The 22,530-nt window shown below is 45.1% G+C and overlaps 1 protein-coding gene across 3 annotated transcripts in view; it reads right to left on the bottom strand.

The window, feature by feature from the left end:
- Positions 1-22,530, bottom strand: part of Plekhb2 (pleckstrin homology domain containing B2) — a 39,172-nt gene that overhangs the window by 4,543 nt on the left and 12,099 nt on the right. For all 3 annotated transcript variants that reach the window (XM_021168376.3, XM_029478084.2, XM_085836300.1), the window contains 6 exons: positions 19,712-19,756; positions 13,508-13,660; positions 13,094-13,196; positions 10,848-10,887; positions 9,127-9,216; positions 5,818-5,923 (listed from right to left, as the gene is read on the bottom strand). In XM_021168376.3, coding sequence (XP_021024035.1) covers positions 5,818-5,923; positions 9,127-9,216; positions 10,848-10,887; positions 13,094-13,196; positions 13,508-13,660; positions 19,712-19,748 — 529 coding nt within the window. In that variant the 5' untranslated portion in view covers positions 19,749-19,756. The remainder of the gene's footprint in view (positions 1-5,817; positions 5,924-9,126; positions 9,217-10,847; positions 10,888-13,093; positions 13,197-13,507; positions 13,661-19,711; positions 19,757-22,530) is intronic.

Here is a 22,530-nt window from a genome sequence, read left to right as displayed (position 1 = left end):
CTGCTTGCCCAGTCCAAACCCTATAACACTGCAAAGTTCAGAGCACAGAGAAGGCTACAGAGACCCACCTCTGGTTTCCATGGCAGCCCTTCACTACATGCTTGCTGGGATGAGACAGATGGGGAGAGTGTGGGAAATCAGGGGAAGCCTGCTTGAAGATGAAGCAGCACCAGGCAAGCATGGTGGCTCACCCCTGTCATCTTAGCACCTGGGGGCTTACGGCAGCCACACTGGCTTCTCACCATCTGAAGTTTCCTTCCTGTGAAGTACAAAGTGGGGAGACGTATTCCCAAGTCCCCTTCCGTGTCACCACACTGCATTTCCTCAGTTGTGACAAAGATACGAAGATGTCACCAGAAGGAAAACACCATCATGAGAAAAATCACTCTTGATCCGTAAAATGTGTGTCTTGGCCATTTTCTTTTTGGTTGGTTGGGTTTTTGTTTTGTTTCGTTTCGTTTTGTTTGTTTGCTGAAACAGCCTGTGTATTCCAACTAGTCTGGAAGTCACCATGTACACCAGACTGCTCTGAAACTTGGGGACCCATGTGCCTCTACTTCTGAAGTGCTGGGATTGAAGGCGAGCAGCGCCACATCCAGCTTGTTAACTTTGTTCTTAGGTTAGTCTACAAAGTAACGAGTTTCACTATGTACCCCACTCACGCAGTGTTTGGGAGTATCTCTTCCCCACCCCACTGGTTACACAAACCCTTCTTGGGAACGAACTGGAACACACTACTGAAGTTCTAAGGTCAAGACAGGTCTCTCTTGAGGATTTAATTTGGGGGGAGTAGTCACTGCCATGACTTTGTTACAGACTTTTAGACTTCAGTCATGCCCAAACTAAAATATTAAAAACAGACTTCTCACTCATGGTATGAGCTAGATACATCTTCCTTTCCATACCTCCTGCTCAAAAAAAAAAAACACAGTCACTTCTTCAACTGATACACACTAAAGGAGAAACCCACTGAGGCTATCTGGGAGCTTCAAATGTTCCAACATCAAAGGTGTAGTAAAAAAGTGCCAAGAATATGGTGTATATACACTTGGCACTGAGGCACTGACAGATACCAACGCCATGTCCTTAATCTACAGTCAAGAACGGCATCTCCCTAGGGGTTTTTTGCAGAATGAATCATAAAAGTTCCAAGAAACCCAGAAGAGCACCTGAGAAAAATCTTCTTCTGCAAATTGCTAAAATGTGTCTCGTGCAGCTACAAATGTGCCCGCCTGTGCCTTAGCCTGGAGAATTCTGAGCTATACTTCCTCCCATGGTGCCACAGCCAGCCTGTGCCTCCTGCACTTCCTCTGCCCACCGCCTCACCTCTGTCTCCTCACCGGTCGCCTTCCCTGTTTCCACCTCTGCCTCTACTTCCTTCTCCATCTCCTCCTCCACCAGTACTAACAGCTGTTCTGCTCAAATAGCACAGTCCCATTACAGCACACCAGGCTGGACCATTAGCAAGAGTGGCCCATACACGTAATAGCAGGAGATGTACTGGAGGAGACATTAGGAAGCCTAGGAGATTAATGAGAGGAAGAAGCAGAGTAAACCATCAGCAGAGGGAGACTCACCGGGCCCTGGCTCTGACTCGGAATGAGTCACTGCGAAGCCTGATGCCAAAGTGTTAGCAACAACTGTCGAACTGTCTTAATTATGCCCGGCAGAAAGAAGCTAGACATCTGTAGAGACAACTTGAGAGTGTTAGTACAGAGAGGATGGATCTGAAGAGATGCCTCTGTGCTTCAGAGTGCACACTGGCTCTTGTAAAGGACCCGAGTCCAGTTTCCAGTATTCAGGTTGATGGGTTCATAACTGCCTGTAACTCCATCTCTGGGAGGGTTCGAAACCTCAGGCCTCCTCGGCGATGTGCAAATTATCCACAGGTGTACAAACAATTGAACATAATTTAATTTTTAAAGCAAGAGAGAAGGGAGGCCTGGGGGAGAACTCTTCTCACAAGAAACCATGGAAACGGCAAGTGAGTTTCTTGCAGGCTTAAGGAATTTCAGCTGGCACACTATAGACACTCATCTGAAACTCTGTCACTTTAAAACTTTAATATTTATTTATTGATTTGTGGGTGTTGGGCATGCTCCATTGAACCATCTCACCAAATCCATCTCTGCACTTTTTGCAAACACCTATGATGAACAAAAGGCCAACCCTGCCTGATGTCCTGTGGTGATCCATGTGATATACAAATAAGGCCAGTCTTAATGTAGCAGACCACCATCTTAGTTACTCTGTCGCTGTGGTAAATCACCATGACCAATACAACTTAGAGAAGGAAGGGCTCATTTGGGTTTATGGATCCAGAAAGATTAGAGTCTGTGCCATCACAGCAAGAAAAACATGATGATATGAACGAGGAACAGCGGAGAGTTCACATCTCAAAATGAGAGCAGGCAATATTCTCAATATCAGATGCGAATATTGTTGCCCACTGAAACCTATCTAGCTGGGCCTCTGCAGACCACATCGCTCTCAGCACTGTCTTCTAAGAACCTACTGGGATGGCCCATTAAGCTCTGTTTATAACATCCAACCACATGTCTAGGTCAAAGTTTCAAAGTCTTCCAAAAACCAAACAAACAAAAACAAAACATATAGTCAGGTCTGTCACCGCAACAGCCCACTCCCTGCCTTAGTTACCATTCTATTGCTGTGATAAAAAACAAAAAACAAAAAACACCATGGCCAAGACAACTTATGGAAAGGAGTTAATTTGGGCTTACAGTTCCAGAGGGTTCAGAGCCCATTATCACCACAAGAAGGAACCAAGGCAGCAAGCGCCAGGCATGGCAGCTGATCAGCCGAGAGCTCACATGCCCAACCATAAGCAGGAAACAGAGAGCTATCAGGAAATGGTCCAAAGCTTTTGAAACCTCAAAGCTTGCCCTGAGTAATGCACCTCCTCCAGCAAGGCCACACCCCCTAAACCTCCCCAAACAGTGCTACCACCTAGGGACCAAGTAGTCAAAGGCCTAAGAATACATACTGGGGATATCGAATTCAAACCTCCGCAACTGTGTATAGAGAGACTAATGCATTTCTATTTGAAGAAGCAAAGAACACAAGGTGACTACACATACTTCGATACAAAGTTTCTAGATCGTTTCCAGTTCCCAGACAATAAGAGAACCAAGAGATAAGAGCATAAATTCAAGCCGGGCGTGGTGGCGCACGCCTTTAATCCCAGCACTCGGGAGGCAGAGGCAGGCGGATTTCTGAGTTCGAGGCCAGCCTGGTCTACAAAGTGAGTTCCAGGACAGCCAGAGCTATACAGAGAAACCCTGTCTCGAAAAACCAAAAAAAAAAAAAAAAAAAAAAAAGAGCATAAGTTCAAAGCACTTATTGGAACAGAACGACCCACTTTCGATTAGAAAGGCTGTGCAGACAGGAGTAGCTGACTTGAGCTTGCACTGCACAAGTGTAGTTATAATACTAAGAAAACAGCCTGGTTTCTGTTCACCCAGTGCTTCAGCGGTAACCAACAAGATACTGTACTTCAGCTTGTAAGGTTCAAGCATTCACTACTACACAGCCCAGCACAGCAGCTCACACAAACAATCCCTGCACTTAGGGGGTTGGGAGGAGGAACTCAAGCTGAGAACCAATCTGGGATGCACAGGAAGACCCTGTCTCAAAGCAAACAACTATAAAGTATTCATAGAGTAGACTTTCTTTTCCTTCTTCTTCCTTTTGTTGTTTATTCTGAGACATGTGTCAAGCCAGCCTCAGCTGAAGAAAACCTTGAACTTCTGATCCTCTTGACTGTACCACTTGGGTTTTATGCCATGCTGCGGGTTTGTTCAGGCTACATGGGGTTCTCCCACCTGAGCCAGAGCCTCAGGACTCGATTCAATTCTGAAGAAATAAAGCAGACCAACCCCTAGCTGAGAACACTCGCTTTGCACAGGACTCTGAAGCACAGGCCCAACAGAACCTTAACAGCGGGCTGTCCTTCAGGTTGTCCTCTGACGTCCCCACATGAGCTGTGGCACACATGCGCCCACACACGCATACACAACACATGCACAGGAAATAAATACAAATGCAGTGCTATTAAATCAAAAGGACTTTAGCTACATAAAGATATGTAAATGTCCAAAAGCCATTTTAATACCTTACGTGGCTGTTTCTATCCTTCCATTTGGCTCACTGCTTTTGTTCTTGTTTGTTTTTTTAATGCTGAGGACTGAATGCAGAGCCTCACATACACCAAGCACTAAACTTCACCCTCAGACTTTATATTCCTTACTCTTTGTATTTGTTGTTCACATGCACAGAGCTAAGTGAATGTTCCAAAGACTTCAATGTGGGCCTTTTATTTTCTGCAATGCCCGGTCAAGGATTCTTTAAGGTCCCTAGCAGGTTTCCCATGGACCTTGGTCCTACCTCAGAATCCCATATACCAACAGCAGTAAAAATCATATCTCACTAGGTTTTAAACTTTCTTGCTAGTCTAAAATTGTCAAGTTTAGGGCTGGAGACATGGCTCAGCAGTTAAGAGCACTGACTGCTCTTCCAGAGGTCCTGAGTTCAATTCCCAGCAACCACATGGTAGCTCACAACCATCTATAATGGGATCTGATGCCCTCTTCTGGTGTGTCTGAAGACAGTGACAGTATACTCATATATGATAAATAAATCTTAAAAAAAATAAAGCATTTAAATAAAATTGTCATGTTTAGTAAATAAGAATAAAGACACACCATTGGTTTGAATTTCATATAACAAATAACTTTTTAAGTATAACTATGTCTCATTAAACAACAACTAATTATTTCGGGAGCTGTAGAAAGAATTTGAGGGGCCATGTGTGGCAGACACACCCTTTGCCACTGAGCCCCAGGGAACCTCTTGTCTTCACATCCCCAGTGCTGGGACACAGGTGCACATTGCCATGCCTGGCTTTTACATGGCGCTGGATCCCCATCTCAGTGCGCATGTGTAACCTCCGGTGCGCACGCTCACACGGCAAGCACGTCACCTGCAGAACCATCTCCCCAGCTCCTGTGCCACCAGAATGCCTTATAAGTTGTGTGGTTTCATTACACTATTCCTTCCTTATCATGAGCTGCTAGTGTTTCAGACTGACTGGCAGGGGGACTGGAGTGACGGCTCAGCAGTGAGATCCCCTGCTGCTCTAACAGAGAGCCCTGCTTCAGTTCCCAGCACCCTCAAGTCAACTCACAACCATGTATAACTCCAGGTCCAGGCACCAAATGCCCTATTCTGGCCCCGACCGGCACACGCACTTATGTGCACACACCTACAGACAGGTACACACAGGGAAAAATAAATCTTTTTAAAATGTTTAAATTGAGTGACATACGGGAAATGTAAGCAACTAAGGTATATTTGGTTACATTTTAAATTAAGATAACTAAAACCTTTAAATAATCAAAGACTGGGCTGGAGAGATAATTTAGTGGGGCCAATCTGACAACCTAAGGTCAAACTCTAGGACCCACACAGTGTTAGGAGACAACTGATTCCCTTGAATTGTCCTCTGGCGTTCCCTCATGGGCTGTGACACACATGTACCCACACACATATATGTAACAAGTGCACACAAAAATCAATAAAAATGTAATAGTTTTTAAATAAAAATCACTCTAGCACTGTAAAGATATGTGAAAATCCAAAAGACTATTTGAAGAAAAATACACAAAACTCAGAGTGGCAAAGTGATTTGGGGTCTCCAGTGAGAACGTGCAGCTCATTTAACTTCCAACTGAAAAGGAAGCCTCCTCCTCCTCGCCCCACTGTACGCAGAGACCGGGAGTGGCAGCCAGGGTGTATTACCTGCATATGGGTACTGGTATGGCACTGCATATGCCTGCCCGTTGGCGGCATAGACAACTTGAGTTCCTGCGGGGTATGCGCCGCTGTATGGACCATAGCCATAGACCTGGAAGGAGACAAAGTCCCATGAGAAACACAATTTTGAGGGAGGGGCTGGTGAGTTGGCTGAGTGGGTAAAGGCACTTGTCACATGGCCTGATGACATACTGTGTCAACTGAAACTCACATTGTAGAAGGGATGAGTTGAGTCCTAAAAACTGTCCTTTGTTAGCAATAATGAAATGAACATACTTAAGTGAGCAGGGGTGCGTGGGGGGGGAGAGGAGTGACACACATGGGAGGTGCTGGGGGAGGGAAGGGGAGATGAGAAATGATGTGATGATACATACATGCATACATATATACATACATGTATACATGCATATATACATATATGCATACATAAATGGGTGGCCCCTGACCTCCACAGGTGTGCAATGGTGTATCCTAAATTGGTTAGTGGAGACACTGGTAACTCAGAAATCCCAATGAGTACAGATGGAAAAGGGGGAGGGGCCAGGGAAAGTTTGCTCTCTCTGCTCAAAGAGCCAATAACTCCTCTACTCTACGCAAACACTAAGAGCCCACTGCAGGAACACCCTATTCCTATCCCCAAAGGTCAGAGGTGGAAGCCCTAACCAGCATGTGCTACAATAGCCTCAACTACAGCTACAATAGCTACAGCAAGCCTCCCCTGGTCCCCTCGAGTACAGCCAGAAAAGGATGCACACGGAGCATCTGGTGTAGACCAGATAACAAGGCACTCACTCTACCATGCAGCAGACCACAGAGTCCACCACTGCCGAGCAGAGGCAATCTGCCCTTCCCACCCCATAAGAACCACTAAAGGCCTCGTGGGGAGTGGACCAGCTGGCCGGACACCATGCACCTGTCAGTGGAGAAGTCGAGCAGTAATGGGCAGTCCTCTCTTCCCAACAAAGTGCTCTAAGAAGACTCAGAGAAAATCTAAACTCCTGAGCTGGAACCCGGCCCCTGCTGTGGGCTGAGAATCTGGACTCCACCTGGCAAGATCCGAGTCTCTCCGTGTTTAAAATGTCAGGGTTTTGACCAATAATCACTTTTAGCACAAATAGCTAAGATCTCAAACAAAATGACACAGAAGAAGGCCCACACTGAGACTGTAGAGATGTCAGATGAGGGCTGGAGTGCAGCTCATTGGGTGGAGCTTGCTAGGCATGCAAGAAAGACTAGGTTCCAACCCAGCACCTAGGGTGAAAGATGCTAGAATTATCTAGAAAGGACTTGTATATTGGGCTCTGGTGTATATATGGTTTTTTTGTGCAATGTATGGTGCGGGAGCAAATGTACATGTATAGAAGGTAAACATGCCCGTGCATGCATTCAGAGGCCAGAAGAGGACACTGGGTGTGCTCGCCTAATCTCTCACTCCCTCTCTCCCCACACCTTATTCCCTTGAGATAGTGTCTCTTATGGAAAAGATTTTTTTTTTTTCCTGCCACAGTCTACTAGTTGTTTAGAACTTTCTATGTAGGCAAGGCTGACCTCAAACTCACAAAAATCCACATGCTTCTGCCTTCTGAGAACTGAGTCTAAAGGTGTGCACCACCACACTCAGCTCGGGAAAGAAGTTTTTCGAGACAGGGTTTCTCTGTATACTCCTGGATGTTCTGGAACTCGAACTATAGACCAGGCTGGCCTCGAACTCATGGTGAGCTGCCTGATTCTGCCTCCTGACTGCTGGGATTAAAGGTGTGCACCATCACACCTGGCCCTCTAGAAAGGATTTTCAAGTAATTATTATAAAAATATTTCAGTTAATAATTAGGAAATTAACATACTTAAATGAAAAAAAATAAAAACTCTACCCAAAATAAAAAAAATATATAAGAAAAACTCAGTATAATACATACTATATATTAATATACAAAGCATACAAGTTCTGGAAGTAGCCAGGGTGTGGCGCTGCACACTTGTAACTCCAGATTTTGGGAAGCTGAGAGAAAGCGATCAGCACCCACATGACTCACACGGCTCACAACTGCTCTTAACTCAAGTTGCAGGGCATCTGGTGCCCTCTTCTGGCCTCGGGGTGTACTGCATGCATGAGGTGCTCACAGATACCTGAAGGCAAAACACTCAGACACACAAAGTAAAGTGTATCTTTTAAAAACAGACAGTTACATACAACCATTTGAAAATAATGGGATACTTATAAATCCAAAGAACGTGTACTAAATTATTATGCTTAAAACTGTAAAATGTTGACAAAACAAAAAACAAAAATAAAATAAAGAAAGCCAAGAATAAAAGCAGAGTGACAGAGAAGTCCACGAGGCTCAGAGCAGCAAACACGCCTTCTCTCTAAGCCTGATGCATTGGCTTACAGCAGCTTTGTCAGAAACCTTGCAAGGCTTTGCAGTTAACACAGATAAACGGATCCAGGGCTGGCCAGATGGCTCGTTGGATAAAGGTGCTTACCGCCAAGTCTGCTGGCCTGAGTTTAATCTGCAGGACTCACAGAATGGAAGGAGAGAACCAACTCTCAAGTTGCCCTCTGACCTCTACCTGTGTGCTACAGATGCAGGCACTACATGTACACACATACACACACATATACACACGTATACCATATATATATTTATATGTATATATGTATATATAATTTATTAAGGTATATATACATATATACCTTAATAAATTTATAAACAGTGGGTGAGATACTTCAGCGGTAAAGAACTTGCCTAGCATATGTGAAGCCTCGAGTTTAATCTCTTTAACAACACACATATATACATATATATACACACACATATATACATATATACACACATATATATACATACATATATATACATATTATATCTATGGGTTTTTGTTTAATTTGAGATAGACTCTCTAGATTAAGCTGGCCTCCTGTGCAGCCACGAACGATCTGCATCTCCTAATCGCCCTGCTCCTGCATCCCAAGCACTGATCAGGAGTCCAGGTTTGTGTAGCTATCCCCCAGTTTATGCAGTGCTGGGGAGCAAAACCTCCAGCTTGCTAGGCAAACACTCCATCAGTTGACCACATCACCAGCTCCATAGAGCTGATCTGTTTCAGCTAAGCAAAGAGGAATACTCTGATAAAAAGGGAAGCCTTAGAGTGTATTTCTAATTTCCCTGAGACCGACTTAAGATTAAGATCAAAACTACAACCAGAAACAGAAGAAAAGAGACCAACAGAAATGGAAAAGCAGCAGAGAACCCCAGCTTCCCTCATTTGTATGCTCTGCTCAAACCTCCCTACCTCAGGGGTTGGCGTAGCATAGGCTGCGTAGGGAGGCGGGGATGCGGCCACTGCAGTCTCTTCAGACAGGATCGCTGAACCAACGTAAGCCTGTGGGAGATAAGAGAGCTAGGACCAACAGCACATTCACTCAGCAAAGAAAAGATCACAAAGACCCTGCTGGTGCAGGGGCAGCCTCCAGCCTCCTAAAACACCCTGAGTTCAGCAGCCAGTCCCAGCTCAGCCCCAAGCCAGAGCGGGGCACTCTTGGCCCGCGAAGGTACCCGAAGCTCAACTGCCTTTAGACCAAGTCCATCTGGTCACAATCACAAGTGCACAGGAGCATGCTCTTCTGTAGTTTAAAACCTGTGTGTGCCCCAGTGGAAAGGAAAAAAGTTACTCTTTTAGAAATCCACACGCAGATTGCACTGGGATTTTGCTAACTGCATGGCTCACTGATGTGAAATTCCAGGGCAGGGGCTGTTGGTGAAAGAAGGGGGCACGGACTGAGCTCTGAGGTAAAGTAGCTCTAGCCAACAAAAGCTGCAACCACTGAGCTTTTGACTCTGTTTCCCACCTGTGCAAATTCTTCTGTAAGCCTCTTATACTTTCCTATATTTTTCTGTAAATATATTGGAAAAATTAGAGTCCCACCTAAGAATGAAAATGTCAACCACAAAGGTCTTGGGCACGAGGAGGCACTGCCAGGGATACTACAGGATTTATGGTTTCTTAGTATTAGGGATACAGGCAAGGCCAAGGTCGCCATAGCTTTTGAAGCTGAGGGCTAAGGTCTTTTTGGTTGGTTGGTTGGTTGGGAGGGGGGTTGTTTGTTTTGTTTACTTGTTTGCTTGCTTGCTTGGTTAGCTGGTTGGTTTTTCTGGTTTTCAAGACAGGGTTTCTCCGTGTAATAGCTCTGGCTGTTCTGTACTTGCTTTGTAGACCAGACTGGCTTTGAACTCACAGAGATCCACTTTTACCTCCCAAATGCCGGGATTAAAGCCACCATGCCTGGAGACTGAGATCTTATGGGTGAAGTGGGCACCGTGGTTCTCTTTGAACTTTTACTTCAAATAAGAGAAGAATTCAAGATGCCGGAAACCTGGAGGAAGGTGAACACCGCCAGGTAACACTGGAACTGCGACGGCGGGCTGAGGAGGGTGTTGTCCTAGTTACTTTCTCACTAGTCTGACTAAATAACCTGATGGAAGAAACTCAGAGGAGAAAGAGTTTGTTCTGGTTTGCAATTCTTGAGGGACACAGTCCATCATGGTGGTGAAGGCGTGGCAGCAGGTGGAAGCATGGCAGCGGGCAGAGGAGGCAACGTAGAAGTAGCAGGAGGGAGCTGGTCATATTACATCCAGGATCAGGACTGAATAGAAGTGAAGTCAGGCTCAAGACAAATCCTCAGTGACCCCTGGTGACACCCTGCCTTCCAGTGAGGCTCCACCTAAAGGTTCTGTAACTTCCCTAAACTATTCCAACAGCAGGGAGCTAAGCACTTAAGCATGTAAGTGTATGGGGGCTGTTTCATATCAGACCACAATAGGTGCCTCTTACCATATCCAGCATGATCACTGTCAACGAGAGGCACCCTGCCCTGTTCTGCTCAGGAAGACAGGAGACCCTCCCCCTCATCCCCACCCAGCCCTTCCATTTCCCTCTTCCAGCCTCCTATTCCCCAGTTTGCTACACAGACCCAAGATGTACAAACTGGGCCGGAATACCCATGGGCAGCTTACTGTGTTTGTTCTGGAATCCTGCAGTGTAAACTTCCATGCCCTGGAAAAAAATGAAAAACAGGGTACTCTGAAGTAATCCAACATTCCAACGATTCTTAAATTCAGATAAGCCTCGGTAGTCCCGGAAAGGCTTCTGTGTAAAGAGGGACAGCTAGGCCATAATCCCAGCATTTAGGAGGTATATACAGGAGGACTCCCATGAGCGTAGATAGCTGCATAAACAAACCCTCCCTTTCTCTTCACTTGATGGCTGGAGAAGGCAATCCAGATTTGTTTCCCCATCTTTCCTCAGAGGTCTCTGTTACCATGGATTGAACTTTGTGCCTTCAAATGACACACTGAACTTAGGATCCTCTGCACTGATAAGTGTGGCTCACCAAGAAACAGGGTCTTTGCACATGAAATCAAATGAAAATGGGGTCAAACTTTAAGATCCTCAGTCCAACATGTTGGGTCTGGGCAAGATGAGAAGAGGCGAGTAAGGGTCCCACAGACCCAGGGAGGCCTGCCGAGGAGCTGACTGCACTTCTGACCACTTCTGGGCCCCGAGGCTCCAGCTCTGACTTTAGTTACCCAGTCTGTGGCATCAGAAGAGACTCAGACACTGGGTTTCCAACACATTCTGTGTTGTCTTTCTGACATCTTATTTCAGGTATGTTTCTGATTAACAGAATAAACAGCCAGACTTTCTGTCCATTGTTAGACCTTAAGTCTTCCTTTTTCCTTCAGTACTTTTATTACGTGTGTGTGTGTGTGTGTGTGTGTGTGTGTGTGTGTGTGTGTGAATTTGGATTTGAAGTCATTATTTTGTATACCACAGCATGCCTATGGAGGTCAGAGGACAGCTTTCAGGAATCCTTTTCTCCTTCCACCTTAGGGAACTAGAACATAATAATAAAAAAGAATTTGGGAGTCATTTTATTTCAGAAATGGAAAACAACCGGTAGGTGTTACTTAACCTATCTGCGTCCCAATTTCTGGTACCTGGAGTAATACCCACGTAGTCAGACACGGTAAGAATTAAGCAGCCTCTTCAAAGCTGTAAGTACAACGCTGGGAGCAAAGTCAGTGTCCAGTTTGTGTCGGCTTAAATTGCTAAGTGGCAATGCAGTTCTATTTTATGAGGAGCAAATTAATCTGACACTCAGTTGCTTCTCCATTGGTCTGGAGGGAAGTCATATCTCTACCAGCATACACCATTTAAGAGTCCCTGATGGTGCAGAGATTAAAGAATGTTCTTGCAGAAGATAAGAATTTGATTGCCAGACAGACATACATCAGTTACATTGCCACCAACTGTAACCCTAGTTCATGGGATTTTGACACTGGCCTTTGGCCTCTAAAGGCACCTACATATGGCACTCGTGTACACACACACACACACACACACACTTTTTAATCTTAATAAAAATCAAAAAATAAGTCCTAAGAAAGTTTATTCAGACATTATGGCCCATGCCTTTATTACAAGCAATGGGGATACAGAGATAAATGAACCTCTGCTGAGTGTGAAGGCTACATGGTGAGCTCAAGGCCAACTAGGGCTACACAGAGAAAATCAATCAATCTCTCTCTCTCTCTCTCTGCTTTAGAGGTTTAGTCTATTATCACTGTGGCAGGGAGCATGGCAGCATGCAGGCAGACACAGGGAGTTAAGTAGCTGAGCCCTCCATCTTGGTCCTGAGGCAGAGAGACTCTCGGCTTGGCATATGCTTTTGAGACCTCAAAGCTTACTCCCAGGGACATAGCAGACAGGAATCAGAAGCAAGGAGACTCAGGAGGTGGCTCAGTGGGGAAAAGCATTAGCCATGAAAGCACAAGGACCTGAGTTTGAATCTCCAGAACTCATGTTTAAAAAGTTCAGCGTGTAGCACTAGGGTGTATGATGCAGCACTCCTGTGGCGAGATGAGGAGTAGAGACAGGACACTCTCTGGAAGTCATGGGAAAGCATAATGAAAAAAATCAATTAAGACCCTGTCTCAAAAGCAAGATGCAAGGTGAGGACCAATGCAAACACTGTCTCTGACCTCCACCCTTGCCACGGCATGTATCTACATTGTGTACACACACAAGTACACACACAGAAGAAAGAAAGAAACTAGATCCAAGAAAAGCCCCTGTTGCGCTTCTCCCAGAGCCCCAGGCTGGAGGGAGGCTGTCTTCCCACTCTCTTCCCTTCCTAACAAAGGGAAATTAGAGTAGAAAACACTCTGTGAATTAAACACATAATCAAATGAGCACTCACAGGCAATCGTCTGTGCTCTCTGCACAGAGACTGATGGTCTTCCCGTCTCGGCAAACGATCTGCAGCAGACAGTCTCTGGGCTTCCCATCTGGAGGCTGGATGTCTAGGAGAGAGAGGCAGAATGGAGGAGTAATCTGTGGGTTGACTTTTTGTCTGTTTTTGTTTTGGTTTTTCCTCCTTATGCATTCTTAGACCTAACAACCGAGGAGTGAAGAGCAAGACTGTACATCACTGCACGGAAAACAGCTGGGGCCTAACTCCAGTGTGGGGAAGGGCGCAAGATCTATTTATCGTGATGTTCAGGATGTGAACGCCCAAGCCCCACTGTGGCTGCCCTGTCTGGACAGAGTCCAGTTGGACAGTGGGAGCAGACACATTAAGGAAGGTGGGGTGGTGGTCCTGGGCACAGCTTACCCCGGCACTCATGCCCCGTGCGGATATTGATGCAGTCCACGGGCATGTGGACCTTATCCTCTATGCTCTGCCGAGTCTGATCATCGTAGTAGATCAGGTGACCGTCTGACCACAGGTCGAACCAATTCTTCTTCCAGCGTTTCAGAATGGTGCCTGGGGGGCACACAGAGAGAGTTGGCTTTGGGTTACAGTGACAAAGGCTGTTGCCTGTGCGCAGTAGGCACAGAAGAAACCATCTACCAGCACAGAATCAATAGAAGGAATCCACCGAGCTGGCAGTATAAACAGTCAGGGCCTGGCCACTCCCACTTTAACTGTGCAGGCACAGGAAGGCTGCTATGGGAAACTGTACCCCTCCAAGGGAGCACAGAGGAAGAGAGAGGGGAATACATATGAAAGCCAAAGGGTGGAGAAGAGTCCTGCCATCTGGATACAATCTTGCCACTGTACTCGGAGCTCCCCAGCTGTGGACACCCGCACAAGGCCCACACAAGATCGGGCCTTGCAACACTCCATCACAGATGGGAAAACATACAGGAAAACAATACTGACAAATAATAACTTCAAAAAATAAAATTCACTTTCCAAGACCATGACAGTGCCTGAGGAGAAGAAACCAGAAGCCAGCCAAAGGACTGGCAAGGGACTTGTCCTTGGGTCTGAGCAAGGTGCCTCATCACCCCTATCCACAGGAGGATGGGGGCACAAAACTCAAGAGAAGGTGGCCCTGGAGTCTGGGACTACCCTCCGAGACACCAGGTAAGGCCATTATTATCACTCTAGGCTAAGACTACCCACAGACCTAGGGAGCACAGCACAGCACAGCTCCCAGAGGGGAAGAAGTAGCTGGCTCTCCCTGCTCACCAGCTCCTTATTCCAGTGGCAGCCTAGGAAACGAACAGCTGGTTCACGGTAGCCATGTCCAGGAGTCATGCTCAAGAACTGAGTTTCTGTGGTCTCCCTTCCCCCCAGCCTGGAACCTGCCTGCTCTAGGGTGGAGCTACCGGCTCATTCGTCCTGCCACGCCCACTGCTGGAACCTGACCTTGCTGCCTGAAGGCACACACGTGTTCGTCCTGCTACTGGACCCTGAGTTACTTGGCGGGAAATTGGGTTCCCTCCCCCTTCCTTTATAAACTGAGTGTCTGGAAATATTAAATTGAGTCTTGATCAGAGTTTTGTCTTGACTCCATTGTTTCTTCCGCCCTATCTAGTTACCTCTCTTTGCAGGGAACTGCCATTCTCAGTGAACCGTTCGTGTTGTGGACCGCGGGCGGGCCGCAACAGTTGGCGCCAGAACTGGGACCTGAAGAATGGCAGAGAGATGCTAAGAGAAACGACTGCTGTGTGGAGCTCCACAAGGAAGGAAAGAATCTTCGTATCGGAGGAGCATCGGAGCAACGGACAGGTACACATGCTAGCGCTAGCCTAAAAAATTTCAGTTTTGTAAAATGTTGCTGGGGATGCGGTAGGATACGAACAAGTTTGAAGCAGTGCTGACCCAACACTGGTTCTACTTGGGGTCAGCAGTTCGTAAATCGGAACTAGATACGGAGACAGGCGGTGTGCCGCAGTTTTTTTAGAAAACTGCTTAGGTGGAAGAAAGAAGGGTTCAAAATCATGGATCAGGCGATTGTGTTTAGTTTTCAGGAGTTGCTTAAGGAAAAAGGAGTAAGGCTTGAAGTACAATTAGTAAGAAATTTTTTAGATAAGATAGATAGCTGTTGTCCATGGTTCAAAGAAGAAGAAACGATAGATTGTGGAACCTGAGAGAAAGTTGGTGAGGCCCTGAAGCGAGTTAAAGTTTGAGATTAAGCTTCAGAGGCTGAGTCTCTTAAGATATTTCTAGTTTAGATAATGATAAATGTGGTTCCTATCCTAAATAGTAAAATTTAAGATAAGATATAAAGCAATGCCTCTTTATTAAAGCGTTAAAGCTTGCTTTAATAGGTATTCATAGGTATTAATTGATATCCAAACTTCGTAATATGATAGTAATGCTTCTAATATTGATTTTAACAGTGATAAATTGTTTTAAACGTAGGTTTTGCTTTCCCAAAGTTGTAGATATTATCCTAACCTTGCACAAAAACTTAAAAATTATGGTTAAAACTGCCATTGTTCCATTGACTGCAGCTTGCAGTTTGATTGCAAATTTAAGATTAATGCTCAGATTAAAAAGTATTTTACCTTTGAGTCAATACAGGGCTCTGGGCAGCCCCAGAGCGGCTTGTGGCCTTTTCTTTTGTTTTGCAAACAATGCCTAAAAAAGTTTTTCCCTGTGTTCAAGAAAATTTCTTTTTAACAGTGTTACAGATCTATTCAGATGTTTAAAATAATGCTTAAATTCAAAGATTTTTGCTTCTAGTAAACTGGTAATCACTAGAAAATTTTGCCTCTATGTATGGCTAATATAGCTTTACATTATGTAAGAAAAATGTTTATTGTTTCTGCTTCTTTACGAGAAGCCAAAAGTTTTAATCTTTCAGTATATATTGTTTCCTAAGTGGAAAGTATTTTATTAACTAATGCTTCTCAAGGGAAGTTTACCTTAAATCCTTGCTCTCACCCAAAAGATTCAGAGACAGTATCCTTTTGTTATTTGGTGTTTTGGTTTGCTGCAAGGGGTTTTACAAAAAATAAAGAAAGCTTTTATAATTGTTGTTAATTGGTAATTAAAAATTAGTTGTGCCCAAGACAATTCTTTGGCCAGAAAAAACATTATTGTAAAGTCATTTTTCTCATCCTCCCAGCCGATCGTTGGCCACGTGGGCCCAACTAGCTGCTGTGGGGCAAAGTCTTAAGACACACAGTTGCCCCTATTCCAGCACAAATAATCTGGTTGTGTGCTGTAGATGGTGTTTTAAAATGCTGAACAATCAAACCTTAATTTATATATTAATAGTCAATGCTATATCTCTGAGCTCATAATTACTTAAAATTGTTCGTCCCTCAAATACTATTAATTCTCAAATTTACAATTGCTTATACATATTTCTAGTTAATAAATAAATAAATTATGCACGTGTGACTCTTAATAACTTTTCTAGCCTTCTAGTTACAACCGTTCCTTAAGAAAAATAATTGAAAGTGCAATTAGTCACTGCCCCTTTACAGCCAAATATTTAAAATGTTTTGTCCAAAAAGTTATTAATTCAAAAGGTTAGATATTGTAAAATTTTAAACTTTAACCTCTTAAAAGACAAAAGAGAGAAATTGTATCCCCATATATATACTATTTAGTGCATTTCCATGCACACTATTTAAAACATACCTTTATTTTCAAAATTTGAGATTAAAATGTAAAATTTAATAAATGCTTTTTAGTATCTTAAAAGGATCTACTTATTGGCTTATAGATTAATCCTAAAACAGCTACCTTATTAGGAAAGGGAAAAACAGGTTCTCTCCACAGAACTCTACAGAAGCATATTGGTAATTCGTGTGCTGAGCTGACAGGTAAGTTAACTCAGTGTCCTGATTAAAAGGACTAAAGGATTAAATTCATGTTTTAGATCCATCCTTACTTGTCATTTTTCCAGTTTAGACTAGCTTCTAGCCTTTTAACTTTATGGCAATAGTACATCAGAGACTGTATATTCAGACTTAGTAAAATTAGTCATTTAATAGAGTCATAATGATTTTTCACTCTTCTTCAGTGTGACCAGCCATTCTAACTCAATCTTAGACTGGTCTAATATTCAGTTCAATTATTAGAGATTCCTATATTCTAAATTACCTAGCAAAGTTAATTCAGAGCATATCCCCCAAGGTCACCAAAGGCTCATCTTGCCTTTACCTTATTTGTCCTAAACTTTTTGCAAACTGACATTAAAGGTCAGTCTGCAGCGGAACGCCACTGGCACCCAGTTACTTCTAATTCTTATGCATTGGTAAAATGGAAGGACGCCCTGACTAATAAATGGAAGGGTCCAGATCCAGTCCTAATTTGGGGAAGAGGCTCGGTTTGTGTTTTTTCACGAGATGAAGATGAAGCACGGTGGCTACCAGAGAGATTAATTCGTCAGGTAAACACAGATTCTGTCTCTCCTCGTAAGTATCATTCTTCAGACTAAAATTCCTCTTGAGCTGGGAGTGGAAGCTCTCAAAAAACACTGTTTCCTCTGAGCCAATTCCCCTACAAGAGGCCGGAGATTAACTTTAGCTTTACAATTTGCATCCAAATAAAGTACCTTGACTTCTCCAAACAGAAAATTTACATTACTACACTCTAATTGTTTAGTATTCTTCCTTCTCTCAAGCAGGTCAATCTACATTCTCCGGTTCTCCGCCCCGCCCCTAAGAGCAAACAGGTGGTTCTGCTAATCTCCCTTCCAGGGACATCCCAGCATGTGGCTTTTCAGTCTAAGATAAGATTTAGATTTACCAGGAGAGCTAGGGAAGTAGAAATTTCATATATATTTACAAAGATTAGTTCTTATTTTGATAGATATAGGCTTAGTCCCTTAACTGGCCTCTGGCTTTTCACCCTTGCTGTTACTGCAAGGTGTCCTTAGTTCCTCAGGCTACTGGGAATAACAGAGATGAGGAGGAAAGACTTTCAGCTCCTATTTTAACCAAAATTAATGGTGTTAATAATGACATAATTCTTGTCTAGGCCTTGCTAAATCTGAGGTTGACAAGTCTCACATAGAGACCTCGCAATAACTCAGAATTGCGATACTGATTCATAATCATATGAATACGGTATGGGTACCGCTTGGCGCAGGAGATTACTGCGGAGGGAAGGTCCAGTTTGACCGTTTCTGAGTTCCCTGTGCGACACACCTGATTTGAAAGAGGTTGGTATCTGACTCCAGCTAAAAACCAAAATACTTACGGCTCTGCCTCCCCTCCCCAAAAGATACCAAGAGCCACAGATGTGAGTTGTTACAATACTCACGGGAGGAATCAGGTTAATGTCCACCCAAGTCAAGGTTAAAGGCCCACTCATCTACGGATGAGAAAATCATTTGATCACCTCTGTTAAGCATTGCCTATTTAAACTTAATTAATAGGGGGGAGAGAGATTGGAGACCTTGCTGTTGTAAGAGCAGGCCCTTCACTGCCTCCCACCCAAAAAATAAAAAAGCCAATTGGCCTTGTACTAGGAGCCAGCCAGTCTTAATCGCTTCTCACTGTTTCCCCTGCCTGTCACCCAAAATTGTGGATAATTATCAGTTCAGTGTTATTCTAAAATTGTTTAGCTAAACTCAGCCAGGGTTCCAACGCCCTACTTAAAAGGCAAACAGGTAGCTACTTATTCAGCATTAATTAGCATTATAAAGTCAGAGCCTACAGCCCAGTAGGCTGCTAGTCAGTCAGTGCTTTTAAGACAGTCTCAGCCAGATACAGTTTACCATTAGAAAAGTTAGGGAATCCCACGGAAATAGGTTTTTTCTTTAGCCCTAGGAACTCAGGCAGAACTATTGAACATAGATAATTTTTCTGCCACAGGCCACCCCTTTTTTTTTTTATTATTGTTTTGTTATCTAATGGGGGGAAATGTGGTCTCCCTTCCCCCCAGCCTGGAACCTGCCTGCTCTAGGGTGGAGCTACCGGCTCATTCGTCCTGCCACGCCCACTGCTGGAACCTGACCTTGCTGCCTGAAGGCACACACGTGTTCGTCCTGCTACTGGACCCTGAGTTACTTGGCGGGAAATTGGGTTCCCTCCCCCTTCCTTTATAAACTGAGTGTCTGGAAATATTAAATTGAGTCTTGATCAGAGTTTTGTCTTGACTCCATTGTTTCTTCCGCCCTATCTAGTTACCTCTCTTTGCAGGGAACTGCCATTCTCAGTGAACCGTTCGTGTTGTGGACCGCGGGCGGGCCGCAACAAGTTTCCTCTTTCAACCTTGGAGACAAAGGTTTGCTAAACTCGTGCACCCACCAAGGCAGGGCTCCCCACTGACCCTTCTCAGGCTCCAGATAGGACATGCCATTTCCTACACACAGAGGCCAGAGACCAGGAAGCCAAGCGTGCTCAGACCCAGCCACCTCAAGTCAACCGTTAGTAAAAAAGCACGGGGGGACGCACGGGGCAGAGCCCTCCCTGCTTCCTGGTTCCTATCAGCTCCATGGTTTCTCAAGGACCGTCACAGAGCCCTAAAGATTCCCAGAGGAGATCCACGGCAACAGCAGTAACCAGACATGACTGTTGGCAGACATGATCTGTTTTAGGGTTCTCAGATGTCTCTACTCACTCTGTCGAAGTAACCATCCACTCTTCACGAACGCCATCTCTCCAGCTGCAGGAGAGCAGACAGGGTCAGGATCAAGAGTCAGGAAAAGAACGGTTCATCAGGCTCTTTTCAACCCCTCCCCTCTCCCCTCTTCCCTCCCCACTCTCCCCTTCTCCCCTTCTCCCCTCTCCCCTCTCCTGAGTGAGCTGAGGAACAACCCAAAGTCGTGTGACCTCACACTACCTGACATTTTTTTTTAAGATTTATTTATTGATTATATGTAAGTACACTATAGCTGTCTTCAGACACTCCAGAAGAGGGTGCCAGATCTCGTTACGGATGGTTGTGAGCCACCATGTGGTTGCTGGGATTTGAACTCTAGACCTTCAGGAGAGCAGTTGGGTGCTCTTACCCACTGAGCCATCTCACCAGCCCACTACCTGATATTTATCAAAGCCTCCTCCATGGGTCTATACCACCCACCCTTCCTGCCACCTCCTGAGTCCCAGCAGGCTCAGGGCAGCTCCAGAAAGGCTAACACTTGACTCTGCTACGGACTTGAGCCTTCCCACGACACACCCAAGTGTCCTAAAGACCCGGAGTGCAGCTGCCTCGGCCCAACGCTGATATGTTCCACAGACTCACAAGTCTGCTCATTCCTCACTGATATCAGATGAGTAGCTAGTTCAAGGCAAAAAACCTTGGGTCTTCAAGAAAAACACTGAGAGATTTAATTCCATAAAAATAGATGGCCCAATCCTTCCTGCTTCTCAGAGGCCCCAGGTATTGTTCTGGATGGCAGTTTAAAACCACCTGGAACTCCAGTTTCAGGGGATCTGACCCCCTCTTCTCTCCTCCACAGCCACTGCATGCACATGGTACACTTAAAACACACACACATACACACACACAACAAAACACTCATACAGCTAAAATGAAAACAAAAACTAAAAACCGCCCTGGGCCAGTGAGGTTTAGTAACAGGTAAAGGCACCTGCCAGTAAGTGGGACAACGTGAGTTTAATTCCTAGCACCCACACGCCGGAGGAAAACTGACTCCAGGAGTTGTCCTCTAACCCCCAACATGTGCACCACAGCACAAGTGTGTCCCTCCACAGTAATAATAGGTGTAACTTTAAAAACAAAGGACATCTGTATGGGCAAGGGATTGTCAAAAGACTAATGACAAATGAGGAAGACCATTAACAGATGGCAGCAATGACGTCTCTCTCTCTCTCTCACATACACACACATACACACACACACACAGCCATAAAACAAACAAGAACAAACTCCTAAGATACCCAGTTTGGGTCAGGAAGAGGGCTCAGTAGGCAACAGGGCCTGCGGCAAAGCCTGAAGTCAGGAGTATGATCTCTGAGACACAGAGGGAGGCAAGAGAAATCCAACTCCCTCAGGTTGTCCTCTGACCTTGGCATACATGTCAGGGCACGTGTGTGCACATACACGATCAATCATCAATCAATCTGTAAATTTAAATGTAAATTAGATATAAAAAAATTAAAGAAGGTAGTCATTTCCTTCTCAACTCAGAAGACAAAATTCAGATGCAGAGCTAGCAGTTTTACCCATCGGCCTGGCAAACTCCAATGCCTAGCCAGGAGGAAGGCTTGCAGTGTAGAAGACCTGGCAGGATAGAGAGATTCCAAAATGACTTGGAGTCCCTCCCTTTGGCCATCAGACTGTGAAACAAGACACCACGCGGAATTGAGATTTTCCCAGGAATCTCATTCTGGAAAGGACAGGCTGATGCCTGGTAGAGCCAGAAGGGGAACTACTCTGGAAAGAGAATCTCCACGGTCTGACAGCTAATCAGACCACCCTGAGACTGGTCAGTGCCGGCTGAGACTACCCCTTGATCAGGAAAGCTATACATATGTCTGGTCCTCTACTTAAACCTAAACTTCATGTTGGGACCGAGAAGACAGCCTGGTGGGAGTTGGAGGCTGTGACTGGATCTCTTCATCTCTCTTTTTCAATGTAGCACACAATCACAAGCTGAATCCAGAAAACCAGCCTCCATCTTTTTTTTCCAAGAGACTGTGAACAGAGACATACCCACCCACCGCTACTGGCTGCCATCTTGTGATGGGATGGGGGAGGAGCTCAAAGGCAGCTGACCCTGAAGACAGCTGTGTTTACCAACTGGGCTAATCCCAAAACCCATCTGTGATGTGGTTAATCCCGATGGTCAATCAGCTTGATGGAACCTAGAATCACCTGCCTGAAGACCTCCAGGCATGTCTGAAAGAATTTGCAGATTAGATTACCTAAAGTGGAACAGCCCGCCCTACAAGTGGGTGTCACCGTCCCGCAGGCTGGGGCCACAGGGACACCATCATTTACCCATCAGCTTCTTGACCACAGATGCAATGCTCAGCCTTCCCGTCACAATGGGTTGTATCGACCAAACTGGAAGCCAAAGTAAGCCCTTCCCCCCTTAAGCTGCCCCTCAGCAGGCATTCGGTCCACAGCAGCAAGAAAAGAAGCTAAGACATCACTCCAATCCAGGGCTTTCTCCTGAGCAAACCCAGAGGTTTGTATGTTAAACTACATTGAATGACATTCCCAGCAACTAACAGTTTGAAACATTATCCCAATCGAGGTCCCAACAGTTACTAAATGCAATCAGTAACTAGTCTCAGAGCACTGACCCTCTTCCTAATTACTAGATGTGGGACAGTGGACCTTGCCAGGAAACTTGGTATAGTAGAGCAGGTCTGAGTCCCCAGAAACTGGGATACGCACCTGAGATGGCAGGCACCTCCCTGCTCTCCACCAGATTCCTGGCCTGGGACACGTGCCACACTTCCCACATA

Source organism: Mus caroli, unplaced genomic scaffold (genome assembly GCF_978045245.1).
Source record: "Mus caroli unplaced genomic scaffold, Mus_caroli_1 scaffold_1, whole genome shotgun sequence".
NCBI classification, from domain to species: domain Eukaryota; kingdom Metazoa; phylum Chordata; class Mammalia; order Rodentia; family Muridae; genus Mus; species Mus caroli.
Note: the sequence above shows the minus strand (reverse complement) of the source record. Positions and strands in the feature narration are given on the sequence as shown.